The sequence below is a fragment of the Diabrotica undecimpunctata genome, chromosome 8 (genome assembly GCF_040954645.1).
Source record: "Diabrotica undecimpunctata isolate CICGRU chromosome 8, icDiaUnde3, whole genome shotgun sequence".
In the NCBI taxonomy this organism is placed as follows: Eukaryota; Metazoa; Arthropoda; class Insecta; order Coleoptera; family Chrysomelidae; genus Diabrotica; species Diabrotica undecimpunctata.
Window position 1 is genome coordinate 126,638,528 of NC_092810.1, and position 14,005 is coordinate 126,652,532.

The 14,005-nt window shown below is 33.1% G+C and overlaps 1 protein-coding gene across 1 annotated transcript in view; it reads left to right on the forward strand.

Annotated features, from left to right (window-relative positions):
• Window positions 1-14,005, forward strand: part of stum (mechanosensory transduction mediator stumble) — a 189,509-nt gene that overhangs the window by 154,943 nt on the left and 20,561 nt on the right. Inside the window, exons 5-6 of the mRNA XM_072540973.1 lie at window positions 9,923-10,276; window positions 12,765-12,921. Of these exons, the coding sequence (XP_072397074.1) occupies window positions 9,923-10,276; window positions 12,765-12,921 (511 nt within the window). The remainder of the gene's footprint in view (window positions 1-9,922; window positions 10,277-12,764; window positions 12,922-14,005) is intronic.

Genomic DNA, 14,005 nt, shown 5'->3' on the forward strand with positions numbered 1-14,005 from the left:
TAAGTTTGAAATAATGTGCTTTTTCCTTCTCATTCCATGCTCCAAGTTATTTTTTTTTGATAGTAAGTACTGGTACTAGTTCGTTTTCTATCCTCTTAATTACTTCCACGTTTGACACTGTCAAACGTCATTTATGTTATTTGTAGGATTCTATTGTAACACCAAGATTTAATTCACTTGTTTAGATATGCTTCTTTGAGTGTTGACATATCCGTTTAATTAAAAAGATCTGTTAATTTTAACATGGAAATCTCTTCTTATTCAAGCGATTTATTATAATTGTCTGACGTTGGCAATCACCATTGAAAAGGCTTCTTGATCTTCTGAAACATGGAATAACTGTGATATATTTGGTATCTGAGTTCATTGACGAATGTTTTTAGAACCTGTTTAGAAATCTGTTTTCTTCCTACACCGCTTCCACCTTATATTTTATCTTTTAGAATTAGTTTAGTTTAGAATTAGTTTAGAATTATTTGGTATCGACTTTTCGCTGACTAACAGTCTAGGAATTCTCTATCTTTGGTGATCGATACTCTTTCCTACTTCCTCGTTTGTATTTCTTACTGACCAAAGTATCTTCAACATCGGTGTATCAATTCACATTTCTAATCCTTAAACTCGGTTCATGCTTAATACTTTCATTCTCCACACTTCTGTTCCATATAGAAATATAGAGTAAATATAGCATAGTCATTGTTTGTCTTTGTTCTAAACTAAGATGTTTATTGCAATTTTGCAAAAATTGGAATTTTTACAGCCAAGTAAAGCTACATAAGTTTACACAATAGTATTAATATTCCTTTTTTAGCAACCTTTGAGCACTTTATATCTTCATCTATCATCTAATTTCTATGTACCTATTTCGATAAAATTTTGACTAATTTTTATTATATTAATAATGAATAATCAACAAAACGACTATATTTAAATGCTTTTATTCACAAACATTCCTTAAACTTTTATTTTTGTTTAAAATACAGTCAACGATATGTTCATATTTGCCTTAAGAATATTTCATGTCAGTAATTTGTATTCCAATGCATATTTTACAAAAGTTTCAGATGCAAATGTTTAGTTTATTGGTTCATTGGCCGGTCAAAAGGAGTTTTACGTAAATTTGAAATTAGTCATTAAAACGCGAGTGCGCACGATAAGAAGAACAATGTGAAAATGACTTTCATATATGTTATGCCTTTGCATGAAGAATACAATGGCTACGGAAATCTTGGAAATGGCGGGTACGAATAAAAACATTTTCATGATTTTATATAGAGCGTGCTTAGGTCAGAGTAGGGCAAATCTAACGTTTCCAAGAATAAAGCATGAACGCTCGTGCAAAAAATTGTGTGCTTACCAACACGAAACTTTATAATGACCATAAGATTTATATACTAATTATATTGATCAACAGATCATCCTAGATGATATAATTATGTGCGAAGGAGATAAAGTAGTTAAATGTCACTCAGATGCTTAGCACTACATGTAACATGTACTTATTGTTTTTTAATATTTTTCCAAAACATGCTTTGTTTGTTACTTTTTTTTTAATATTACTGCAATTGTAATAGTTGTTTATTTATCGCATTATTAGTTAAATTTTTAAGCCAAGAGAGGCCTCTAGTATAATTTATTTCTATATTTATGTCTATATTTAAGTTGCCCGAAGGTATACTCAGTTATTAATATCGCACTGTATATAAACTTGCACGTTTCGGTTACTTGCCATTTTCAATTAATACTTTATTTTATATCTTGCATGTTACACAATTATGTTTGAAAATTACAATGATATAAAAGACAACAAATGTTTTTAGTGTACATTACGATTCTGAGTTCTAAATTTATTATACTTGGTGATTATAACATTTTCGGTGTTGTTTAGATCCAAAGCAATGCTGATATGTTATTGGATATTGTGTTATGTATATATTGTTATGTTATATTATTTTATAATTCGCCTGGAATATATTTAAAGGACTTTTACTTAAATAAAATGGGTTTAAACTATGTCATTTCAACAGTCTTGTAAATATTCATGATGTTTGTTTTCCTGTGGTATTTACCCATTTTTGTTTTGTTTGCAAGTGGTTTGTTCTTACTTCTTGCATTACCTATTATACAAATCCTCGGAAGTTTGACAGGTATGCTATATATACACTGTAAGGCAACACACGATCGATATTTTATTTGTTCCGAAGGCTCCTAGGTGTTTGGGTATGAATTGTCGATGAAAAGGTTAGAAAGGATTTTCAGGTTCTTCTGATGGAAAGAAGGATCACTGATTGCTATGATTCTAGCTTTTATTTGCTTAAGCAAATTGATTTTAATTGAATGTCTATGATATGACCAATAGTTAAGGAAGCGTCCAGAACTATGAGGTTTTCTATGCCAGTCGATAATCAGGGAGTTGTTCTGGGTTCTGATGAACCGGGTATCAAGAAAGGGGACTGAGCATAGATCATCCTCATGTTCGATTGTAAACTGTAATAGAGGGTCATAACTATTAAATACATTCAAGATTTCTCTGTAACCTTTTCATTGACAATTCATACCCAAAACACCTAGTCACCAAGATCTTATTTAGTTTGACCCCGAACATAGCACGCCAAAATGATGAGGTGCAAATTATTGTCACAAGTGGAGAACAAAATGCCAATTGCTCATATACTTCATTAAAATACATAAAAGGCATAACACCCAGACTGACGAAACTTTTTAAATATTTCACTAATTTAAAAATACCCTTTAAAACTTCATTAACTGCAAGATCAATATATTCCAAAGTCAAAGATAAAAGTGACATCAAAGATTGTTCCAACGTAGTGTACCAGATTCCTTGCAACAATTGTAATTTGGTATATGTGGGACAAACCACTCGTAGCCTAGGTAGTCGCTTAATCAGTCATCGAAGCGACAGCAGACTATATCCGGAAAGATCTGCCATTGCAGAACATGTAAATAAAGAACATCATATAATGAATTATGAATCAGTCAAAGTTTTAGCTACTGAATCCAATTACAAAAAAAGAATCTTCTTAGAAATGGCATTCATTGCTCAAAATTCAAACGCAATGAACAAAAGGAGTGACATTAATCAGTTAAGCTCCATTTACTCCTACCTATTATATTTGGATACACATTCACATTTCAATGATGTTTCAACATCTGAGTCATTGTAAAGTGTCCAGGTTTCTTCATTTAGTATATTCTCATCTTAAAAAATTGTTCTTTCAACCTAAATCAATCCTTGTTAAATTTTGATGTATAATATTAGTAGTACTACATAAGACAAAGAAAACAAGAAGAAGTTCTGTCATTTGCCATGTGTAGGAATGACAGCTACTCTTAACCTAACACTCCACTGTTGGCCGGCACACGTGGCCGTTTTAAATCGTTGTAATTGTCTTTTTCTTATGTGTTAAAAGTAATAATAATTGTCAAGTTTGGTCTTTTACACCATGCAATTTATAGATTATTTAATTATTGACTCAATCAATGAGTGGTGCGTGATATTGTCACATGTGAGTAGAACATCCACGAAAGATAAATCTCAATAACGTAAGTTTTTATAACCTTTTACACTCTTAACAGGTTTCGAGGATGCTTTACTAACATTAGCACTTTATTTCAGTTTTTCCTGATGATGAAAATAAACATTTTCGAAAGCTTGAAACTTAGTTAAAAGATTACACTTATTTCACCGCTGCAAATCCCAATAAACCTCAAAGCTCCGTATATATATATATATATATATATATATATATATATATATATATATATATATATATATATAGCATCGAAAAAAGGAGTACGACCGTTAATCCAATATAAATAAGGATCACTCGAGTACATGTAATTTAAAAAGTATGTAAAAAACTTATGTAAAAAATAAGTATTTGCCTAGAACTAACAAGATCATAAGATCACACTTCCAACAGTTTATATTAATTTAATTTAATTTTTACTTTAGGTACCATTATTGAACAGATTAAGAGTTTAATTAGTAATATTATAAAAGGTGTAATGAAGTTACCATAAAAGCTTCCAATGCTAACAGGGGATACCCGGCAAATGGGAGCACAATGTGGACCTGAATTGTGTTCTGTGGATGTTCTGTGTTATTGCCCAGGATTGGATATGATAAGGCTCGATACACTTGAGCATATCAACTTAAGCCCTACGACTTCGAAAAGTGTTACCTAAGGCCATAATAGACTTTGTAGGGATGAACCACCATAGACCTCTTAGGCTGAGTGGAAGGGTGCTTAATTTAAACCTAACCTCACCTAATAATGACGTGTGTGTTTATTGTATTTATATACGCGTTTGGCATTGAGTTTAACATAATGTATGTAAATTATTTACGAACAATTTACCACGAGATTCTGTGTACGATTTACATAACTCGTTTATTATTTACCTTATTTGTTCGTTTCTAAGCGTTTACTACACTTTTCCGTATAACTGCTAGAGCTATAGTACATTTTTTTCTTCTTCTTAGTGTGCCTTATCCTTCAAGGAATTATTACATTGTTGTTTTTCCACTCCAATGACTTAAATTTTTCAGCCAGGACATGCGTTGTCCTCCCGATCCACTTTTTTTTCCACCTTGACTTGTATTAAAAATTGCATAAACTTCTATTTTTTATTTCTTATTATGTGACCGAAGTAGCTCATTTTTTTCTTTACAGTATTAAACTTTTCTTTTTCTTTTTTCATCTTTTTGAGGGTTTCCGTATTTGTTACATGTTGGGTCCATAATATTTTCCACATTCTTTGTTAATACCACATATCAAAGCTAGCAAGTCTTTTTTTAGTTGCATCCGTTATTGTCCAGGCTTCAACCCCATATAATATGATAGAGAATATGTAGCATCATTATACTCTAGTCGTAATTTCTATGTCTAGTTTTCCATTGCATAGTACTGCTTTCATCATACTGCACTGCACTGCAAGCACTTTTTTAATTTTGGGTTACGGTCCCATTGTTCGTTTAGCTCATATCTCAGGTAATTGTATCTGGGTACTTTCTATAGCTTTTCTTTTAACGTAGACTCTTTCGTCTTAAATATTATACTTACTGGCAATCATGAATTTTTGTGTGTTTTGAGAAGTTTCATCGCCCAAAATCTTAATCCGTTATCTTCTGCCCGCAAGGAGTATCGTTTCATCTACTGAGATTTTTCACCAGTGTCCCGGTAATTGAAATGCCTTCATTTATGTCTTCTAAATAGACTCTTTAATGAACTACAAACTTGTAATGATTCTCACATCCTGATCATGTATTTCTATGTTCCTTAGTATGTGTGCAAGCCTTATGTATTGTATTCATCTCGACATTTTGACATTTACCCTCCGTCAGTTGCATGTGTATCAAAATGATACAAGCTCGCCAATTTTCAATGCTATTATTGAACCCTAAAGTAAGGAGAACCCACCTTCATAGTACCTTCCTAGACCGGTTTAGTCTACCGCTCAGTCGTATTCGTAACGTCCGCGCCCTAGTGATTGAGTGTGTTTACATACAAGCGTATTGTATCATATTGATACATTGCGACATTGTAAGTGTTGTTTTACTTTGGTCGTATTTTAAGCTATTTTTTTCCTACTTATTATAGGTTAGTGTTATTTTATATTTTAATTTTCAGAATAATAGCTGCAAAGCGGATTTACAACCTAAATAATCAGAATGATGTAGAATATCTTCGAAAATGTATGTTAGAAGAGGACGAAACTGAAGATGTCCCTAACCAAGTGGAAGATTTGAAAGAGTGGATGACTCTGATATTGAAGAGAGTGGGACAGAGGAAGAACCAGATTTACACGACAATTTATTTTACTTTGGAAAAGATAAAACCGCTAGATGGATGAAAACACCGCGCGCGAAGAAACGACGCACTGAGCCACATAATCTGGTTACACGTCTCCCCCAGGAGTAATACATGAAGCACGACTAGCTAAGTTACATATAGAATGTTGGAGACAGATATTTTATGATAAAATGCTACAAGCAATAGTCAAGTTCACAAACCAGTATAGTCAACTTGAATTAAGGGATCGCTTTGACCGACAACGTGATGCAACTGACACGGACATGACAGAACTCAAAGCTTTCATAGGCCTTTTATATATAGCAGGAACTTTGCACGCCAACAAAATGATGTTAGCGGATCTCTGGGGTACAGATGGACACGGCGTGGAAATATTTCGACTGGTTATGAGTCTCAGAAGGTTCAAGTTTCTTATGAGATGCCTGCGTTTCGATGAACGCATCACAAGACTTGAAAGGAAAGCTGTTGACAACATTGCGCAGAGTCGTGAACTCTTCGACAATTTTGTTCATTATTGTAAACATAGCTATTCACTAGAAAAGTGTGTGACTATTGACGCAAAACTGGAGGCTTTAAGGGGACGTTGCAGGTTCAAACAATATGCAGTTACTTTTTATAGTTATAGCCTGGAAATATATGCTGGAAAGCAACCAAGGAATTAAAAAGTAATAGACTGTCGTATATTGGCACAATAAAAAAATAAAAGGGAACTACCAGTAGATCTGCTAAATGTAAAAGGGCGACCACCACAGTCAACTATGTTTGGTTTTGGAGAACACTTCACTATTGTTTCCTACGTACCAAAAAAGAATGAAAATGTTCTTGTTATATCTTCTCAGCATTACGATGATTCCATAGATCAGACGTCAGGACACGCTACGAAACCAGGCATGATCACATATTATAATAAAACCGAGTCAGGTGTCGACGTTGTCGATAAGCTTTGTGCTTTCTATAACGTTGCTAGAAACAGACGTCGTTGGCCCATGGTCATCTTTTTTTCCATGCTGAAAGTTGCAGGCGTTAATGCCCAAGTGATTTCAATCGGAAATAGACAGGAGAATATACGGCGTCGCCTTTTTCTTCGGAAACTAGGCCATGAGTTAGCCTTACCACAATTACAAAAAAGAAGTCTTATGACACAAGGTACACCACGTTCTCTTTCTGAAGCGCTCAGCAGATTTAGACCAACGTAAGAGCACGATGAAGAAGCTGGACTAGTGGCTGCAGAATATGTAGCTCAAACAAAGTGTCGTCGATGTGCTTTATGTTACACATCAAATGTTGACCAAAACCATTTGCAACTATTGTAAACGATATATTTGTGGCGAGTGTACAACCCCAGTGTGCACATCATGTCAGTCAAGGTTACAAGAACAAGAAGACTTAAGTTACACATAAGTTTCGAAAAATATGAGGGTATCCGAGAACTACAATATACATTAGTGAAGTTTAAATATTTTATCGTAGAAAATTTTTGAGACATCCTAGTTAATATTTACTTTTTACTAATAAATAGTACGAAATATAATAAATTATATAAGTAAATCAGTTTTACGATACATATTCGTAGCCCAAAAGTTAAAATGGAGAAGTACATTTGCCTCATTATTATTTAAATTTAGAACTTATTAGACATTTAACAAAACTTTCTGGCAACTTGCTGTAATTGTTTATACATTTACGTAGAAACGAAATTATTTAATCGATTATCTTATATGCAGTAAAAACTAGATAGAAATAGTGTCACAATGATTTTGGTGACTAAAATACAAATGTAAATGTAAGTGATGTACAAAAAGTAAGTAATAAGACACAAAGATAAATGTACATATTTTTTATAATATTTATTTCCTTCTATTGTAGTATAATTGTATATAATATGCCTCGTTACATTTTTAGAAATGTAGTTTTTTATTGTTTCCTTTTCTAAAGTATTTAATAAATTATTAGTAGTATTCTATATTTATTATTTTCAAACTCTGTTTAAATTCCGAAGACGCTTTTTTATGATTTTGTCAGGAATATCTCGTCGTTCTGAAATGTATTGTACGATGAATATTGGGTTTATCCTCGAGTAATATCTGTATTCGTTAAGTGATATTTTCAATTTTAAATATCGAGTCTGCTGTTCGAAAAAAAAACTAAATCACTCAATATCCTTCTATATAACAATCTGCCAATTGTACTTATGACTGATTTACTCCTATAATTCTGACACTCTTCTTTGTTGACTTTTTGTAAATAAATGTGTGCCACTTTCCATTGATAACGAACTTCCTGACTATTCAGGCATTTGTTAAAGATTTGTAATTTCTTCTGACCGATTTTAAATAATTTTGCATACACTCGCTCTGGTCCTCATTATTTTCCATTTTTTAGTTAGCTAATAGTTGTTTTTACCATTTCTAGGTCTATTCGTACGTGTTCTTTAATGTTAACTAATGTTTCTTCCCTGAATATATTGTGTGGTCTTGTTTTAGTCAATAGACTTTTTAGTTTTGTAACCATTGTTATTCTGCTTTATTTTGAAATGATACCTTTCCAGTACTCATTGACCTAACTCTGTTAATGAATCGCCATGCTTCTGTGCACCTTCTTCACCAAATTAATTCGACTATTTCCTGACATTTTGTATCCCACATCTCATTTTTGAAGTAATTTATTTTATTTTTTTTTTTTAGCCTATAAATGTTGGTCTGCAACAGTTGCAACATGGCAAGTAGGTCTGCTTCTTTGTTTCATTCAATACCAGCATGTCTAGGTACCCAAGGTAAACTTAATTGGTTACTTTTTTCGATCCTAATCAGATTCTGAAGACCGTTCTAAACTAACTTAAAGTCAATTCGATTCGATTATAGTGCCTTTAATGCCGCCTGGCTATTCCATATAATTTTTATAGATCTGTCTTTGCGGCTCCTCTTTATTAGTTCCTAAAGGTTCTTTATAGCATAAATTTCTGCTTGAAAAAAAGTGAAGTGATTACTTAAGTTTTCACTAAGGTCTAGATTTGGTTTCCCTCCGTGTACTTCATCTGCCATTATGAAATTCATTTTATTCGGCCTCCATTCGTTCCTTCTTGGAAATACGATGGTAAACGACTTTTCTTCAAACTGTATTTAGGTTGCATCGAATCTGATATCACTTCCAACTCTAGGTAATTTTTTATTATCTCTTTAGATTTAATCCTTGTCTCCTTGCGGCCCTTCTTCATCCATATATGTAATGAAAGGAGGTCATTATGACCTTCATGGAGGCGATTGGTATAGTCGACAATGCTCCTGTTATGATTAAGTATGATCTTCGGTAAAGCTTATTCAGCTTCCCCCTTGTAGTCTTTCATTGGTATTAAGACCATTTAGTAAGTCAGTGTATATCTGACCAATTTGTATTTTAGTAGTAAATATTTGTTATTGTTTTTGCTACGAAAAATATTTGCTTATGATTTGGTTGACTCTGAAATAGAAAAAAGAATAGATGCCTTTGAGATGTATATATACAGACGAATGTTGAGGATTCCATGGGTACAAAGAGTTACTAATGTTGAGGTACTTCGTCGTATGTGTAAACATAAAGAATTACTAAGAATAATCAAAGAGAGGAAAATACAATACTTAGGTCATGTGTTGAGAGGCAAAAGATATGAATTACTTCAAGTTATACTGGAAGAAAAAGTACAGGGCAAAAGATCAGTAGGAAGACGCCAGAACTCGTGGCTGAAAGACCTGAGGAGATGGTTCGACCGCTCATCCACAGAGATCTTTCGCGCAGCAGTTTCCAAAACTACAATTGCCATTTGGATCGCCAACCTTCGAAAGGAAACGGCGCAATGAGAATAAGAATGATTTGGTTACGTTAATCCTTTTGATACCTACTTTTTTGCTTTAATTAATTTACCTAAAATAATTTATTTTATCGAATTATATTTCTTAATTTTTTTTATTATCTCCTTATGAAGTTTCGTTATAAACAAAATAATGTAGTTAAATCATAAAAATAGTAAACAAAGACTTGATTTTACTTAATTGTGCATTAGAAAATTTTAAATTACGAAAGCTCTATTATTTGAATTTGTTTGATTTCAGTTTACCTCCTGCCCAATCTACTCCTCCAAATGAACCAGAAAAAGAACCACCACCAAAAAATGCGTGCTCCAAATTCCTCACCAACTGTCGAACCAAAATGTGCAGTTGCTGCAGAAAAGGTCCTAAAAAAACTTCTAAATCTAAGACTGATGCCGGTTGCTTCAATTGCTTCAAGAGGAAACCACAACAAGCTTCGATTGTAATTGAAAATGAAACTCAACAGAAACCAAAACTACTTGAGCGATTGAACTGTTGTAAAAAGCAAAAAGTGGGAGATTCTTCTTCATGTTTTTCAACAGGGAGACGAAAAGATAGTTGGGTGGAGAGAGCAGACAGTTTATCCCAACCAGCAAGGTGAGTAAATTGGAAATTTTTTACTATATAGATAGATACTGAGATAAAAAACTTTCTAAGGACATAGGGGAGTGTAGGCTTTTGTTATTAGGTGAGTCTAATACTGCAATATATCGGAGTTTATAGGCCTTACTTACTCTTTACTTTGTAGCGTTACAACCCTCCGACTTGACAACATGCCTCCCCTTGTCTCTGCCTTAAGCAAGCTCCATCCAATTCTTTACCCCATAGCTTTAAGGTCTCCTGCTATCTTATCTCGCCACTGGAGTCTAGGTCATCTACGTGCTCTTCTTCCAGTTGGGGCTTCTTCCCATACCAGCCATATGTCAGAATGTCTTCGTAGGTGTTCTGCCCACTAGAGTCTTCTGAACTTTATTTCTTTTATTATGCTAGCATCTGAATATAATTCTTCGAGCTCTTAGTTCTTATTCTATATTGTCCTGCTGCTCCATCAAGCACAGGCCAAAGATCTTCCTCAGAATTTTTTTTTCCGAAACACGTAGTTGCTCTTTGTTTGAGTTTGTTACTATCCACGTTTTACTACCATACGTACATATATACATTCTTGTTATTTGTTTTAATTTTATAAAGTTTTGAAGGGCATAAAGACATCTGTTGCCGGCTTGTATCCTATTGTTTATTTCTTGTGATCCGTTGTTGTGTTTAGTTATTATTGTTCCAAGATACTTAAATTCTCTGACGCGCTCAAAGTTAAAGTCATCGATGGTGATGTTTTCTCCGATTCTGTCTCTGCTTTGGTTATTGCAACTTATATGCATATATTTAGTTTTGTTTTCATTGATTATGAGCCCCATGTTCTCTGATTTCTTCTAGAACCTTTCCTTCGTCCCTCCGTAATTTAAGTTGCTGTTGCTGTTGAGTTGCTGTTTAAATATTGGTCTATGTGCGTTGGATTTTGGGTATAATTTATATCCATATATATTTATGTTTCATCATCATCAACAGATATTTCATCCATCGTCGGATGTAAGTCTCCCTTAGGTGTATCCATATATGTTTGTTGTTTTTTGCATCCATTCGTGACCAGCCATTCGCTTGATGTAATCAGTCCATCTGGTTTAAAGTTTGTCTCTACTTCCCCCGTAATGTTAAGCATTCTCTGTGCCATAGCTTTCTGAGTCACTTGGAGTCATATTTATGTTTATATCCAAGTTTTTCGTTGAGTTTTTTTTTATCTTCTTCTTCAAGTTCCGCTCCTATCGGAGATTGAAAATCATTCTGGCAATTATAATTTTGTTGGTTACGCGCCTGAATAGTTCAATTTTACGAGATTTTACGTCTTCCTACGCTTCTTCTGCCTTTGATTTTACCCTGCATTATATGCCTTAGTAGTTCGTATTTTTCACCTCTCATGATGTGCCCCAAGTATTCCAATTTCCTGATTTTTATGGAATTTAAAACTTCACATTGTTTTATAAAAACATCTTAATATGTAGATAATTACAGAATTTAACACATTTGAGGAATTTACTTGTTCACTTTTCCCATGGCTTCAGATCACATAAGTGTTATTATACACATAATGGCATATAATGGCTTTTGTCTGCAAGTAATAGGACTTATTTGAATGTTTTCATAAAACTAAGTTTTACTGACTTCCTATTGCCAAGTTATCATTCGGATTGCAAGAAAAAGGGGTGTTATAGCGTGATGTATGGCAAGGAAGTAACCTTTTTAACAACATTTTCACTTTTTAAAAGCTTACATATAGCGGCAATTTTTTGTGAAAGTTGTTAAATAGTAGGCTTTGAAGATATTTATTATCATCATCATCTAGCCTTCTGCGTACAAAGTTGAATATAGGCCTCCCCTAATTTCATTTATGTTGTTTCTATTTAATATTCAGAAATGATATCTTCTTCGAAAATGTTCCTTAATGATTATTGGTTTTTATATAGGTATATTTCATAGCAGGTATCTTTGTGTTTCTGTCAATAGTTAAAAGTCCAATTTTGCTTCCAGCATGAAGAACAATAATGCTTTTTTATACCAAATACCGGGTATTTAAAGCATATTTTTTATTATCCGTTCTGTCAGCCAAACCGTATTTGGCAATATCATGCATATTGAACAAAATTTCTTCTAGATAAATAATAGTTTTGTTTAAATCATGGTATCTTTTTATTGCGAGAAAATACTACTCACAGTTCAATAAAAAATTCAATATTTTAAGGTTTATAATTGCATTTACGAAAATGTATTTATTTTTCACGAGCTCTTACATCGGATGTCAGTTCTAAGCTACAGGAGTACTAGTTTTAAAGTTTGTACTACATATATTATCCTTGTAAAAACTAACAAAAATCCGTCCTTTAAAACATTGCTAACCCTACCCAATTTTTAAAGAAATGCAATAAAACGAATGTGGAAAATAGAAAGAAATATAATAACATAAAATATTGTAAATAGAAAAAAAAACTCTTCTCCGTTTTACTGCTTATGGTTTCTAACAAAATTTATTTTTTAGAAGCAAGTGCTCCAAACAGTGTTGTACAAGCTTTTTGGCAACAATATTTTGTTTGAATTTATGCCGAAAAAAGAAAACTGTTGAAATTCCTGATCGAAAAGATTCAATAATAAGCAAAAAGAAAAGTTTGACTCCAACTACAGCTCCACCACCAGAGGTAAGTAACTTAAGAATTCAGTCCGTGAACAGTTTCTTTTAACATTAAAAATATATATCATACCGAAAAGAATTTATAAAAAGCAATATAATATAGAACAGACAAAGCTTTCTGTTCCATATTATACACGTAATATACACAATGCATAAATGAACTGACTGATCATATGTAACTTTAAATTAAATAAAAAAAAAGAAAGTTTTACTCATAAAATGAATTATATACATATATCTCTAATTTAACCTTAAAAATCTAACGTAAAGTGTCTTCACATTTCATACTACTACTACTACGACTCTGAGAGGAGATGACGTGATAAAGGATAATTAATCGGTGCGTTGACGACAACATCGCAATGCCAAATTTTTGCGAGACGAATGGCCATGGCCATTAACGAGAACCCACACATTGAGAAGTGTGGGAGTGTGCATAGCACACTCCCACATTGAGAAAGATGATGGTCTAGATGTTTCTGGTAACGAAGAGAATGAACTTGGTGATCTATCTGAAGTACCGGTACCTACAAAAAATAAAGAGTCTACTACTTGTGCTGATATCACCACGCCGATTGTAGAACTAGAACCAAAAAAACGAAAAGTGAGAGATTTACAAAATATAAAAACTACAACTTAAGTTTACTCTATTATTACATATTTTGAAAGCAGAAAAAAAAACAGCAAAAGACTCAACAGATTTATTGTTTCTATCTTATGGAGGCTTGATAAAACCATTTTATGGAAAACGTCAGGCTGAAACCAAACTAAAAATTGCTCAAATAATTGCACAGCACGAGGTATTGCACTATGAAGAGCAGCAGCACATAATTCAACTACACCAGCGTTCTCAACTATCAACTTCCAATAGTTGCATCTCTGATTCGAACTTCTATAAAAGTCCACTTATTTGGTCAGACCAAGGAACCATTCCACTTGAACATAATCCAAGTACCACTAGTGCAGATTACAAACAATCATTTCCGGCTTCAGCAGCCACCTTTTTACGAGTGTATACTCCTTTATAATGTTGATATCTAAAATAATACATAAATAAAAATACAATGAGTGATGATTGATTTACCTTACAG